This window comes from Oxyura jamaicensis, chromosome 2 (genome assembly GCF_011077185.1).
Source record: "Oxyura jamaicensis isolate SHBP4307 breed ruddy duck chromosome 2, BPBGC_Ojam_1.0, whole genome shotgun sequence".
NCBI lineage: Eukaryota > Metazoa > Chordata > Aves > Anseriformes > Anatidae > Oxyura > Oxyura jamaicensis.
The window spans coordinates 61,228,857-61,244,645 of NC_048894.1; the positions used below are offsets into that span (position 1 = coordinate 61,228,857).

Genomic DNA, 15,789 nt, shown 5'->3' on the forward strand with positions numbered 1-15,789 from the left:
GGAAGGAAGGAAGGAAGGAAGGAAGGAAGGAAGGAAGGAAGGAAGGAGAGGGAAAGAGAGGGAAAGAGAGGGAAAGAGAGGGAAAGAGAGGGAAAGAGAAACAAGAAAAGAGAAAGAAAGTTAACCTTGGCGGTTTGGGAGATCTATTTTCAGTGCAAAGGGTTGTTCTACTTGAGGCTTACTTGGCCCCTTTGTCAAGCATCTAAAAAGAGAGAAAGTCAAAAGCAATACAGAAGCACTAAGAGATTTTCTATAAATATGAACAAATAACATGTTTTTCAGATTCATGTGATATTAACTCACAGGGGTTCTAATTACTAAAGTAATGCTGAGCTTTTTGATAAAAATATATTTTCTAAGCATCACCTTTTGTCTCCTAATAGATCCCAAGAATAATAAAGAACTACTTTATTGCATGAGAAGACTTAAACTTTCCCTTTGCAACTCATTATAAACTACAGTTGTTTAATGGTATAAATGAAGTCCTCATTCACCCAATTTGCTTTTTTACCAACAAGGGAAAATAAGAACTGCCATCCTAATATAGAACAATGTCCAAATCTATCCAAAATTCTTTGTAAAGTTAGTCAGTAGTGGATATCGACATATGTAAAACTTCCCTAATGGATATTTAGGCCACAAAACACTATTCTTTAGCCTACATGAATCAGTTTCTCTCAAGTCAAGATGCAAAAAATTTAAAAAATAATAAGGTATGGTGTGTCTCCAGATTTCACCTAACTGAGCATTAACATGACTTTGCAACAGTCATATACACAGTAAGCTCACTGAATGGCCTGAAAACCACATACAGCCAACCATTTTGATTTCCCTTTTTCCTCACTTCTCAGCCATTCTCTCGTTTGTATTATCCAACCGTGGTATTGCTGCAGAAGCTGGACAGAGTTTAGAACATCATTTTTAAATAGCCTTTAGCACAACAGAGCACAATCTGGATGTTGAGCATAGAGGCTTCAGTCAATCCTAAAATGAGCCATATACATGTTTTGTAAAACTGACTTGAGCTATTTTCTTTCTTTCCTCCCTTTTTCTACCAACATTCTCATATTTGCCTTAAAAAAAAAAAAAAAAAAAAAAAACAAGCAAAACCATATTCTCCAGTACACACTTTAAAATGCAACTTTAAAACCTTCTTTCTTTTGAAACACTGAAAAGTTAACTTATTAAAATCTCTGCATTTGAGAAAAAAATCAATCTTAGCCTGGCAAGTTCTCAAGAGTGGAAGTGTGAATATTGCAGCTACAGGTCTGTGCCCTGCATGCTTTACAATAGGTTGTTCCCTACAAACAAATGCTGAGTTTACTTAGCAACAATCCATCTCCAGTTTTCAGATGGAGATGAGTACAGCCAAACCTGTTCAGTTCGTAGGTGACAGATGAGCTTTTCAGAGACTTTGCAAAGATGGAAATCCCAGACCTGTACCTCAACCATGCAGACCTAGACAGTTTAACTTAGATGGGTTTCCTACAATATGTGAGCAATTATTGGATGAAAAAACAATGTTTGGAGGTAAAGAATCTATGTCCCTTACAGAAAGCTAAAATGTTATCCCAGTCAGCTACTTTAGCTGCCCATCTGTTATACACTGTATGTCAAACTTGCTCTCAGAATCATCAGCACAAAAGGACATGACAGACTCAAGTGGGTGAAATGAATAAGGAGTGACATTTGGAATGTTAATAACACTAGCTGGAGAGACTAATCAGTGACTCTGACCCCTGCTGCTCTAACCAGTGACTATTTCCATGCCAAGAAGTGGTTCACCTTATTCCGAATTGTGGAACTAACACTTTTTCAACTGTGATAGAAGGAGAAAGAGCTACAGAGCCATAGAGATATGGCCCTACAGATACCTATAGACAGGTAGAGATACCTGAAGGCAGGCTTGTTTGTCTAAAGGCTTCTTCATTTTCCGTCACATTTTGATCCAGTAAAATATACAGTTCCTCCCTCCAGACTCTGATACTACATGCACCTTTAATATTGCAGTTACTTATGGTATTTTGACTAGATTAGTGCAATAAAATATCACTTACAACATTTAACATCTACTTTAGCCATCACCTACCTCTGACTCATTTGGACCATTTGTTAGGTAAAGTTATTTCATTTGAAAATTCACAAAGTAAGAAATTAATAGGCCATCTGCATGCCCATCATCTGTTCACTGTGCAAAATTCATCTTCTTAAGACTCCATTCAAAGCCAGTGCAATGTGATTATAAGCATCTAATGACAGTTTATCCTTAAATTTCATTGAAAAACAATTTCCCTTCTCTTCCCCAGGTCTGGGCCATGATATCATTCAGACTGGAGGCAATGAGTCCATAATGAAATTAAACATCAAAACCCTAAAAAGAAGTAAATTCGTATTTTAGTAAAATGCAGGGATTAGATTCTGCCATTCTACTGTGGGTATATAATACCCCACTCTGAGTGAAGCCCTGTTTATAGCATTAGGACTTCCCAAGTATTAAGGCACCAAGTAGACTGATTGAGATGAACTCAGTCTGGGTCAAAGACAAAATGTATTAGAAATGTATCAAGTTATTTCCACAGTCATTCTCTTGAAAGAGCGACTAAGTTTGAAACTTTTTATCATTTGGTAACACATCCAATCATCCAAAATCAATTCATCTGAAATGTCCAGAAATTTACTGTACATCAGGAAAATGAGTTAAACATTCAAATACATGCGTTTTTCATTTTCTTCTTGACTAAGACCTTTTCTTTCCTTCATTTCAGTTTGCTCTCTTTTCATTTCATCCTTCTGCCATACAGTATTAGCTAAAGATACACAATGCAATCAGCTCTTTCAGACTGCTACTTTCTGAAAAGTTTTAATGAAAAACATTTGCTGGTGCTACAATTAAATCACACCAGTGTAGGATCACTTGTGATTTTTAACAAGCTGACAGACTTTTTTTCTCATCACTTTTTCTCCCTTTCCTATTAACAAAATAAAAGTATTTCTTAGATGAGCTTAGAGAAATACATTTCACTTTGGAATTCATGCATGCATTCTTTAAAAATCACTCAGCTGAATCCAATTCATATCTGAATGACTATGAGTGATTACATAGTTAACAAAGAGAAGTTCATCTTCTCTAATCATCCTGTATATTGAAAAGAAAAAAATATATATTTTTAAGTATTTTAATCTAACAGAGAGATTATATATATGTGTGTGTGTATATATATATATGTATATATATATACTCTGAAAAAAATGTTAATGGAGTCTCCATCATCATCTTAAAATGTTTTTGCAGTCCCTAGGGTTGACTGCTCACATTGCAGTTCTGGATGCTGTAATATAAAATGAACATGGGTACAATATATTATTGCTGTTCCTCATTCAATTCTCAGCAAAATTGGCTTTCTCATAGCACTTTCAGAAACAGATTTAAGAAGAGCATTGGATTGCTTAACTACTTATCTGTCTCTCTCACTTGGCACATCTTGCCCTTCAGACAGGATCATATTTAAAAACTGGCAAAAAAAAATGCTCATAAAGCAAAGTGTAGAGCACATCAGTAAGATGATGGCCAAAGTTTATAGCCTTCAGAAAACATTTATTAAATATAAATGAACTCCAGCTGTTCTTATTCTTTGGAGAAGTAGGTGGTACTACTCTGAATCCTAATGAACTATTTACCTTATTGATACTGGTTTACAAATACACAGCTTGATAGGACAGAGTTATTTACTGGATTGAAAGAATTGCTTCTTATTACTTTCCTCTTTTCTGGTTGTTATACTCTGGGAAAGAACTAACACCTGCTCTATAAAATTGGCTGTTTCAAGAACACTAAAACATGCTGTCTGATTTATTTCATCTTTAAATAAAATGGTCTTCATCGTTCTAATCTTTCCTCACACCAAAGCCTCATCATTTTCATCACCAGGCTGTAGAATCTTCTTCTGTCTGCTCTATCTTTTATCACAGAGAGTTACCAAGAAAATGCAACACATTCACAGGGTGGGAGTCCAATCATTTGCCAGAAGAGCCCTTAGATCTCTTGAATATTATCTCCCATCTGTTTGCCTTCTGACTACCTTTTTGGGCTGAGCAGAGCTCATCCTTCCAGGAATTCTGTCCAGAGTCAGAGTTCCCATGCAAAAGCAGGGAAAAGGCAATACACCAGTTAAGAAGCCTTTAACCTACAAACTACTTGCAAGACATATACAACCAACACCAATCCAAAAAAAGGTGATTCCACTTCATTTACTAGTATCAGTATGTAGCAAAAGCCTGGTCAGGCACCACCACAATATATCTTTGTTACTGACATGTCTGGCAAACTGGAGAGCCATCATTAAAAAGAATTTCCCAGTTAGCGATTTTAAAAATTCTTTGTGAAAGCTTCTCCATTATTTCTGCCAGTGTAAGTGGATATCCAGGTGGTGTTGATCCTTACTGCCTCCATTACATTCCAGTTCTTGCCATTGTGCTCCAGAATAAATTACACTGCACTTATATGAAGAATATTCATAATCTGCATCTCAGACTGAAACGTACTGCCAAAACATCTTGTGCCAACACTAGAAAAGCTCAGTATCTTATCACAGACTGAGTTGTTTGGAAAACAAGAAAACTAAAAAATAAAAAATAAAGAAAAACAAAGCTTCAGAATTGCACTTCTAATGCCACAAAGGAATGAAATCAAACTTTCTTCAATGTGTTGTGAAAGCAAAATTTTAACCTAGTATAGATGCTTCAACATGACTTCCTGGTATGTCAGCTGAGTAGCTTAATCACTCAACCATTTCCCTATAATTTACCTTTCCTCTATATACTTCACAATGCTATCCTGAATTAGATTTTTTTTTCATGACAGAAATTCAGTGTTGACCAACATGATTCTGGGAAAAATAAAAAATAAAAATAATTTTTAAGAGAAATTTTCATGTACTCAATCAGTCTATTCAGAGGTGGTAATCTAGAAGCAGACTGTATTTGAAGGGCAGTAAAATTGTGAAAACAACATTGTGTGTTGTTTCTGCAGTTGTGACGCTGCTGTGAATGGAGGAGGGGTACTACAAAATGATAAATGTGTTCATGCATACCACAGAATTACTGCAAATTTATTAATGATTATGTTTGTAAGAATTCGGGAGTAGAAAAGAATCTATGTTATCCTAAAATTGAATGCAATTGAAATTAAAAAAAGAATGCTATAAACTTCCTGTGCAATAAATGTCTTGAAGCAATATAGGGATGTCAATTCTAAAGAGCATGGGCTGTCTGCTTCCCCTTTATTTGATAATTTTGGAGGAAGATCTGCTAACAGGCAATATATAAGACCAACTTCTTCCCACCAAAGGCAGACACTGAGAAGTGCTATACACTGCAATACCCTTTCACTTTTGTACACCACAGGAGCATCCATGGTTAAATAACATTAAGGTAGATCGACTGCAGCAGAAACTATAATGGACCAAAACTGACAGTCCCACTGGTTAAACAAAATGAAATAAGAGACTTCATTGCTCAATGCAGTGGGAAAATCATGGTCTCAGATATGGAATATGGAATTACCCCAGCATGAACAACACAGGAACTTATCTCATTTATGTCCATCATCTTCGAATACAGTAATCACATAACTATATCAGCTCTTAACTACTTAGCAGGGATAATGAAGTATAGCTAGTTAGAGCTTTTGATACATGCTTCAAGAATAATTTATTAGGAGATTGAATTCTTTGAATGTATTTAGCTACTTTTTTTTTGCATTCATGATGGTTTCCAGGATGGAAGAGTAGCATAGTGTAGCGTAGCATAGCATAGCATAGTATAGCACAGTCCAATTGGAAGGGACCTACAAAGATCTTCTAGTCCAACTGCTAGTCCACTTCAGGGCTAACTAAATATTAAAGCATATTATTGAGGGTGTTGTCCAAATGCCTATTAAACACTGACATGCATGGTCATCAACCACATTTCTAGGAAGCCTGCTCCATTGTTTGAGTACCCTCATGGTAAACAAATTGTTCCTAATGTCTGGTTTGAACCTTCCCTGCTGCAGCTTTGTGCCATTCCCACACATTCTGTCATCAGTTACCAGGGAGCAGAGACTGGCACCTCCCTTTCTGCTTCTCCTCAGGAAGCTGCAGAGAGCAACTTGCCTGGTTATGCAGCTGGTGTTGTAGACAGGTGTTTTATGACATGAGGTCCTCACTGAGTATTATGGGGTGCTGAGATCCCCCTAACAAAGTGGAGAAAAGGCTTTAAACTAGGAACAGCATGGGAGGGATATTACAATCCACAGTTTTCAAAGGTTGGAAAGCTGATGGTGGATCAGAAAAACAAGAGACACTCCAGGACTGTTAAAAGTAAAGCAAAAGGTACCTATTTCAAACTTACAGACACAAATACATCCTCCTGCTTGCAAGGTTGGAATAAAAGACGTGGTGGAATGGGGTGCACAATTGGCATGCTATGATGGACAGGCATATGTGCTATTCAGAAAAAGTACTCGGGGAATACAAAGAATAGAGCTGGTCCTCTCAGGCCAGCCAGGGTATTTCTGGATACTGTTAAGGATAATTTCTTGATATGTGCACTGGAGGGCCAACTGGGGGTGAAGAACTTCTACCTGAGACAGGGAGTAGTACAGAGGGTTTTTACAGGATCCATCCTTAGAGGTTTTCCAGACCCAGCTGGATACAGCCCCAAGTAACCCTAGTCTGAGCTCATTGCTGAGTGCATTTTGTGCAGGGAGGTGGTGGGTTGGTTTTGGGACCTCCTGAGATCCAACCTGAAGAATTCTGTGGTTCTGGGAAAAAAAAAAAAAAAAAAATCCTCTAATTCAGTGATCTAATTGCAGATCTGTCTGCAATGGAAAGCTGGTAGTCAGTGGTAAATAATTTTTTCCACATGCATGCAATCACTAACATACGTGTTTTCCTTTCTAGTCAAGAATACATGTATTTACATGAGACATGTTAAAGGGCTATTTAACATAGGTATTTAAGACAAGTTAGCACAAAAGCAAACTCTAGATAATCTACCATTACCTAAACAAGGACAGCACTCCTATGCTTATAATACTCCACCAAAAAAAAAAAAAAAAAAAAAAAAAAGTCCCCCTACCAAATGAATGAACAGCTAGCCTTATGAGATACAAGGTCAGGTATACAGTCCCAACCCTGCATCCTGTGTCATGTATATATATAGGCCTGTAGAAATGAGCATGGCAAAACAAGGTTGGAGTCACATCACCTAACACTGGCCATCTGAATAGATGTTTACAGTTTTCTTCAAGGTCTTCTCTTTAAGCTCCCTCTACAGTTCCTCTGTGAAAGGTTACTCAGAAGAGCCAACTTTTACTAAATGTCCCCTTGGCAGACAAAAACAATTAGGCAAGATGAATTCCACTCTTAACAAGAGCTGTTAACAAAATCAACTAGGCACTTGAAGCCAAAAACTATAGTGAAAACAATCATCCCTAATAACATTAAACAGGCAGCAAATGACAGCATAGCAGGAATGAACAAAGAAAATAGCAATTCCTCCCATTCCTCAGGTTTTCCCAGTGTGAGTTGCTGTTTTGGGCCTGTCTTGGTTAGACTGTTATTTCTTCAGGCCTCGAGACTGTTCATGTTACTTATCTAACTCAACAGCCGTGCCACAGCTTTAGTCCCAGATACCTGTATTAGTTGCTTGTAACTCCATCTTGAAATCCACTCGACCTTTCGGAAATTACCCCTGTGAGTTCCAGTACACACAGAGAGAAGAAAACTAATATAAAGTGTGAAACAGGCTGTGTACAGAGAAATTGAGACTGAAAAAAAAAAAAAAAAAGAAAAGAAAAGCAGTATTTCTAAAACAGGCAGGATTTCATGGTAATCTACCATCTACCAGTTCAGCTCTAGCTCCATCCCCACACCTCAGCATGCCATCCTTCATTTGCACTTCTCTTTCGTTATTCAGATATAAAATACCCTTTTATCTGGATGGTTATTTTGAAACTGGGATCCAGCATAGGAGCAGAATGAAGGCCTAAGAAATAATTTCTCTGACTAAGCATCATTGCTTAGTTACAATGCAACTAATTTCAAAATGCATTTGAATTGTCTTGTACGTGGTATTGGAGACCATGTCCTTACAGTCTTCCTGTTCAGTCCTGATTATAGCCTACAGGAGGAGGGGTGAGTGTCCAGATTAAGGATGGAAAGAAAGACAGATGAGAACAGACCTCCAAAAATCCTAACTGTGACATGTTGTTCAAACTGAAATCAGCAGGAATTTTTTAAGAGCCAGAGTTTCAACCTGCTTATTTATTTCCTTCTCTTTAAAGTCACATAAATAGCTTCTTGCCAAAAACCTAAGCAAAAATTTTGTCATCCTGTCCTTTGCCTGCCCTATTACACCCCACACCCACACATGCACACAGTGACTGACCGTATGTGAATTATCAGACTGTGGAGTCGCTCAGATGTGACAACTGTTTCCCACAACAAGCTCCTGAAATAAAGAAAGTCCATCAGCTCTTCAGCATTTCTCACAGTACCTTTCTGTAGGGTAAAAAAAAAAAAAGTCTGAACTCTGAATGCTGTTATACAGACTAGAACAGCATATGTTATATTTTTTTTAAGATACAATAAATAACTCTTAACAAGTTGATTGCAGGCTGCTGGATATCCTTATGCATTTGGATTAAAATAAATAAATAAATAAATTATTTTAAGCAGCCTGTGAAGTTTTAGTGAGGTTTCACCACTGACCCTTAATATTTTAAAAATCCTTCTTTATAATCTGACGGAAGTTTACTGTTTCTTTCCATAAATAATACCTTTTAAATATTTATTCCTGCATGGAATGAGCTCAGTATTTTAAGTGAGCAAACACTGTTTCATAATCGGAGAAGTGCCAAATAACAAAATATTTCCCCTCTAATTTATTTCTGTTACATAACATTAGGAGTAAGTGGAAAACATCCGGACAAAGTAATTTTTATGATATTTTACTAGACTAGCAGTAGATACAAGGGATTTATATATATATATGAATGTCAGATGAGAAAAGATTAACTAGATAATTTTAATTATTAAAAATAATAAAATAATTGGTGAAAAGTGACCTATCAAATTTAACAAACTGTTTAGCTAAGGTTTAGAGGTACTTTGAACTAATATTAAAAGTGAATTTTAATTCATTTTAAGAAGCTCCAACAGAGCTGCAAACCTGCAGCTGATTATCCCCAAACTAACAGATGAGAGGACTGGAATGTTAAACATAACAAACAAAACAAAGGGGAAATATGAGTTTTAAGTAAGGTCATACTACCTAAAATGCAACACTTCCCTGCAAATGTATTTTTCCAGAAAGGGCAACTTCCTTTCTGCAAGGTCTGTAGCTTATTATTCTCTGTGATGATTCACACCATATAATAACATTCCTATCTGATAAACAGAACCAGTGTAATTTTAAAACAAGTACGTATTTCCATTCAGGACATTGTAAGTTCAAGTTGATGAATTGTTTGATCATTTGAAGATCTATATAATTGCTTTGTCTCATAATCTACCCAGCTGCCTAGGTTGTTTTCCCCTTTTATTATTGCTGTATACTTTGGTAAGGATACCAGTGTCATACCACTGAATCCCTATAAGACTCTCCAATATGCCACTCTCAGCCTGTGGTCTATAGTAGCTCCTTACTGAAGTCAAAAAGCAGGTAGTGAAACAATACGTATATATTACTGGAACTATTCAGCAGTACTGGGAAACTTTCAAGACTAAAGTTTCCAAGCAGTACAGCTTGGAAAGTGTTGATAAGACCCAGGCAGTAAACAGATGTCGAACAAATGTCTCAGGCATAGCAATGTGAAGCGACAATTCAAGCTAATTTACCACAATGAGATTATTTTATCTCTCTGTATTATGAAAAATAATATGTCACTGCTGTTCTTAGTGACAGAATGAGGTGCTGCAGTCCCATGCAAGAATAAGTAGTTCATGGAAAACAAAATTGCTACATTGGATGCATTCTTCACGTGGGTTCTTTCCATTTCTTATCAAGGATACTTTTAGTCAGTTACAGGTTCTGAGTATTCATCAAGCTGAATACACACTACATTAAAAAAAAAAAAAAAAAAAAGAGGCCATGTGCTGTCTACAAAGCCATGCTTTAGCGTGGCTTAGAAAAGGTCAGCACGAAGGAAGACAGTTAACTTATTCAAAGCACAAAGGGAAAAATAGCTTTAAGGTATCTTCAGTCACAGCCATTAGTTTCACCAGTGACTAAATATGTAATGTGAACATTTCTAAGATGATGATCTTCTGGAAGCTTTCTCACACTTGGTATGCAAGAAAACTACCAGGAGATCTCTATGTATTGATCCAGTTACAGAGCTCCATTTAGACCTGAGCTATCCACTGTATGGTTCTCCCCCAAATAGCTCTTCTTCAAAGACATCAGCTTTTATGAATGAATCACTCCTAGCTCAAAGAGCATTCAGTCAACGTTCACTTATTTGCTTGGTCGTTCTTTTCCTTTGTAAGATGGTGGTGGTGGTCAAAATTGCCCAAAAGATATCCTTGCAGATGAATGGTACCTTTCCCAGAATATTTTTGCCAGTATCTCCTCACACTAGATTAGAAGAGCCACATGTAGAAATCCACATTCAACATTGTTTGAAAGCAGACTGTCACACTATACATAAGTTGAGATAAAATAGCTTTTGAACAAAAGATTTTTTTTTGTAACAGTTAATACATTATTAAACTTTGAAGCAGGCAGAACACATCGAGTCTCCACATTTTAGCCAGCAGTGGAAAGTCCTCTATAAATACTTAAATATACACAAAAAGATGTCTCTACACCATCTACAAGAAGCCTGGTTGTTTGGCAAAACACAGTTTTCAACTGTATTTCAGCCCGAATTCACATACTAATATGGGTGACAATCAGTCACCTAAACATACTTATGATGCTTGCAGTGACCTCAGCATTCGAAGCAAAAGGCTTGGCACACAAAACCTAAAGACCCAGCTTTTGAAGTAAAAGGTTATGTGGTTTTGTGAAACATCTCAGGATGTCTATGCTTTGGCAATTATATCAAGACCTCTGTTTGAGATTAAATGTTTTAGACTAGTTGGTAGAACTGGCAGATATGCTTCCAGACTTGCAAGTCCTTCTTCAGATCTCTGATACCTATTCTTCTCATCAAATAAAAAGCTTTCTACTTTTCAGTGAGTTGAGTTCCAATTCACTTTCAGAACAGTAGTAACATATTCATTCACGAGAAATATTTGTGGTGTGGGGAAACACTGCTGAACTGAAACAGAATTATTAAATGCATAGTTATGGCTGTTTGAGTACTTTCTTATTCAAAATGCATGTTAGACATCTTACTTACAAAAGAGAAAAGCCTCAATATAGTTAAACTAACTTCATGTGATATCTTTTTTTTCTTTTCATACAAACTTAGTTACCATTGAAAGACTCCTCTGTGTATTCCCAACCAAAGTATGAATGTCATTTATTAATGCATTGAAAATACATAATTACCAAATGTCAATAATTTTATTTCAAATCAAAGATACTAACTTCTTGTCTTTCCTATTGAGTTCATGCTTTTCTTTATGTTTTATACCTGTTCCTCAAGCTGAGTTCCTTCCACAGACAAAAACCTCTCACAAGCTTATAAAATCTGATGCCTGGGTAACACATTCCTTATTCATATTGAAAGCTTTTACTGTGTCTGTGTGTGCATGATGCTTTGAAGGAAGATGCTACCCAAATTACAACCTTTCAACCAACATCTGGGAAAAGAAGCAGGTCAGTGTTCTAATATTTGCCTTTATTACATTAAAACAGTTTTCCAAATTAAGACATAATATGCAGACATTAGAAAGCTAGTCATATCTTTGTTTACCCTGTTTTCCCCATTTGCTTCAGCACATGGAATTCTACTAGTTCGTTCCTAACTAGTCCCCATCAACTCTCAATATACATCAGTCCAGATGTTAATCATAACCCTATTGAAATGTAAGAGCTATAAGGTTTGTTGTTGTTGTTGTTGTTTTCCCACTGCACTTCTTCAGAGTCTTTTCCTAAATCCAGCCAGCAGATCCCACTTTGAGTTCATTATGAATAAGTTATCTCACAGAATCAGCAGAGACTCGAGTTTTGGAAGTCCATTTACGGGGCTTTGTTGCAATTACAATCAGATGTGAAAGACACTAGGCAACACACCAGCACTACAAAAGCACAAGACTTTTATTACATTAAAACAGTTTTCCAAATTAAGACATAATATGCAGACATTAGAAAGTAGGCATCAGAGAAAGCTAGTCTTGTCTTTGTTTACATTCATTTCAATTCATTTCATTCAAATGGGAGGCCTAAGGATACCCCCATTTTGTTGAGTTATGCTGAAGACCTAGCAGACATAGCAAAGAGTTTACTAAGTTTATCACCTATAATATTCCTGCTTATGCTTCTCTCTCAACTTCTAAGATCTCCTTTCAAATGAAGGGACTAAATAAATTACACTTTTTGCAGCTCCATCCTCTGTGTGTGCAGGTCTGTAGACACTGACAGGTTTCTCAAGCCATCCATGTTTCCATCACTGGATTAACAAGGAGCAACTCACAATTTTCCAGATCTACATGGCAGAGGAGTGTGCTTTTGCTAGTCGTGTGACAAACTTCCTGCAGGTTCCAAATATCTGTGAGATTCTGTATCACCTTCTGCCATTTTTTAACTGTCCTGAACTGGCCACAAGCCACCTGAGCCCCATCTCCAATCTAACTACTGTGCAACTCTTCTATTAATGTGTTATTACTGTTGAAGCATTAGAGGATAATAAAGCTGTAATTCAGAAATATCTTTACATTTATTCTTTAAATTCCTCCTCAGTGAAGGTTACTGGACAAGTGATGATGAGGCAAACCCAGTTTTAATTATATTTTTGTTCCAAGATGTTTCAGTTCTAAATTCAGATAAGAGCACAAAGTCAAGGCTCTGCTGATAAGTAAAGGCTGAATATTGCTTTCTGAAGATAAAAAAGGTGAGAGTTGATGCTGATTGCCACTGGCCTCTCATTGTTTCTCAAGGACACTGACAAAAAGCATAGCACCAGCCTGCCAATAGGGTTCTGCAGACAAAATAACCGAGGTGGTGCACGCTCAGTATTCAGACCATCCAGCTAAGAACTGGATAATACACATATTGGGAATGTTCATTAAGAAAGTCTTGAGATATTCATGAGAGGCTGTCTCTGCCATCATCAAGCTTCAAGTTGGGTCCCAAGAGAATCAAAACCTTCAGGTATCTAAGATTTTCCTCACTCTGTTTTCAAGTTCTGCTTGAATCTGTTGTACCTCCAGTTAGTTCATATCTTGTTTTTTAAAAAAAGAGGACAGCCACATCTGAGGTAGCTCTGACAATCCTTCTAGACCCTTATGTTGAATCATCTCCAACACTGCTCTCCTCTAGGGGACTGCTGTGTGTGCTAAGGAGAGTCCTTCAGGCTCTGGGGATAAAGCTCTCACCTCTACAAGCTACACTGTTTGTCAGTCTTTTAACCCCTCAACTTGGTAAGCTTTAGGACAGGACTGGAGAGGAATTCATCTGGTCCAGCGTTTAGAATTTTCTTTCAAATGGTCATCTAAATGCTACATTTCTGTAGATAGCAACAGGAATGCTGATTAACAACAGCTACTGTCACTTCAGTCCTTGGTGTCTTTAAGCTCTGTCGATAAACAGATTGGTGCTCGAGTACTTTGTGCCTCATGAGTCATTAAAATTGAAGCTATAGTATGAAATAGAGCAAGTTATTGTCTTCATTGTTTTTTAGTGCAGAAAATCCCAGAAGAAGTGTTTGTCATCACAGTCTGAAAACATTCACCGTATTGCCAGGAGGGGAAATAAATATCATAACTGTAATTTGTAAGAAAGCTGTAGTGCAACCATTTCTATAGCTTAGCCAGTCCCAAGAAAAAGTAACTACAAGCTGACTGCTTTTTTTATGAACACTACATAAGACACTCTTGGTTTTCTTTTCAAAGCACATCTACAGGAGGAAAAAAAAATGCTGGACTGACTGCCTAGGAGATTGAACTCATCTATATGCAACACAGGTAGCATTCATAATCCAAATTCTTTATTTCATTGCTCTTCTGTAGTCATAAACTACATGATCATGGACCAATGGCGGTTAGACACTTAGCTAAGCGGTAGCTTAGTCTCTGTGTCTGCTCATTCCTGAAACATTCTACACGTTTCGTGTTTGTAGGGGCTTAACCAGCTGCTCCAATGCCAAGAACTTATTTCACAAAACCATGAGACATAAATCACAAAACCACTCATGCTGACAAGTATTTCTGTCTTGACTATAAGACAAAACTGAGAATCCCTTAGTCAGTAATCAATAACTACTGCCAGTATTTTTATATATATATTATTACGTATGTTATTATTAGGGAAAAAAATTCATAGGGGAATTATAAGCTCATGAGGAAATCAGTTATAGTATCCTGTTCTGATAAAAACAGGAGAGAAACAGTAGAGTTTAAGGCCATCTTTTAGCAGATTAAAAAGAAAAAAATCAGAATAAATGTATTCCATGCACAGAACTGATTCATTTGAAATGTTATCAGAATCTTTCACTTTCTTTCACTTTTTTATATTTAAAAGAAAAGAGAGGGAAAAAAAGTGCTATCTGCTGTGAATTTTCCCAGCAAGTGCAAGCAAAAACTTGAGAAAGAATCACTTTCATCCTATCCACTCATTACTATCAACATCTCAGACTCTGAAAAGCAACATGATGAGCCAGTGGTCTACAAGCCTAGAATAACTGTCTCACAGATCAGCAAGTCTACAGAGAGCTTTCTGCACTGCATAAAGCGTTGTATCTGACAACAGACTCAAGAGAACAGAATTATTTTTCTTCATCCTTTTTTAAGAAAGGTTGTTGTAATCAAGAAAATAATTAAACATAACATGAAAACATGTTTTATGCAAATATTAGTCAGGAAGTGTTCCAAAGGTGTGAACCTTAATTACATGCACCACTAAGACTAATAACCTCAGAAATAAATCATGATTTAACTATACCACTTCTATTATGTTCTGACAATTGTTTTTTTCTTTTCTCTCAAGGTACAGCTGTAGCTAACTGAGGGAGAATGTAGGTTTAAGCAGTCTATGAATCGATATGATTTTCAAGAATCAGCAGTTATATGGAAAAAAGCACAAACTTTAAAGTTTTTCTGACCAGGCACTGGAGGTCCAGACTTCAAAAGTCCTGCCTTGTGAAAGAAAAACAACAAAGCACTTCTCGACTACAATTGTTCCCCAAATCAGGCTGGGGGCAGGATAAACAAAAACTAAACTAAACTAAAAAACACCACATCTCTGGAAACAGCAATGCCTAACTGCTCCTGAGAGCTTGAGATCAGTCTTATTAAACTGGATGCATCTAAAGTGCCTATTCTACATGCATGCATTCAAATATCTTTGCCACCAGGCACACTACTATCACTGAATATGGTCAAAAAACTTGAATATTTTTAAGAAGCCCTTGTGAAGCATATGTGCAGGTAAATAATAACTGAATGTTTCTAGTAGAGAACCTCCCCACCAGGAGAATAATTGTTCTTCTGCACAAATGACAGTTTAACATCATCATCCACAGGAGCATAATATTAATTCAAACCCTGAAATTCTGTAGCAGGGTCTGCAACTCTTCTGACTCATCAGATGGGATTGATGAAGGGAGATACACCAGCCAAAAACTACGGTAAATTGCTT

At 36.8% G+C, this 15,789-nt stretch overlaps 1 protein-coding gene across 9 annotated transcripts in view; it reads right to left on the minus strand.

The window, feature by feature from the left end:
- PDE1C (phosphodiesterase 1C) overlaps nt 1-15,789 on the minus strand; it is a 306,050-nt gene that overhangs the window by 158,155 nt on the left and 132,106 nt on the right. For 5 of the 9 annotated variants that reach the window (XM_035316723.1, XM_035316721.1, XM_035316724.1 and 2 more), the window contains one exon: nt 8,431-8,493. The exons of the other annotated variants lie outside the window; for them this stretch is intronic. In XM_035316723.1, the coding sequence (XP_035172614.1) occupies nt 8,431-8,493 (63 nt within the window). The remainder of the gene's footprint in view (nt 1-8,430; nt 8,494-15,789) is intronic. 9 annotated transcript variants of the gene reach the window in all.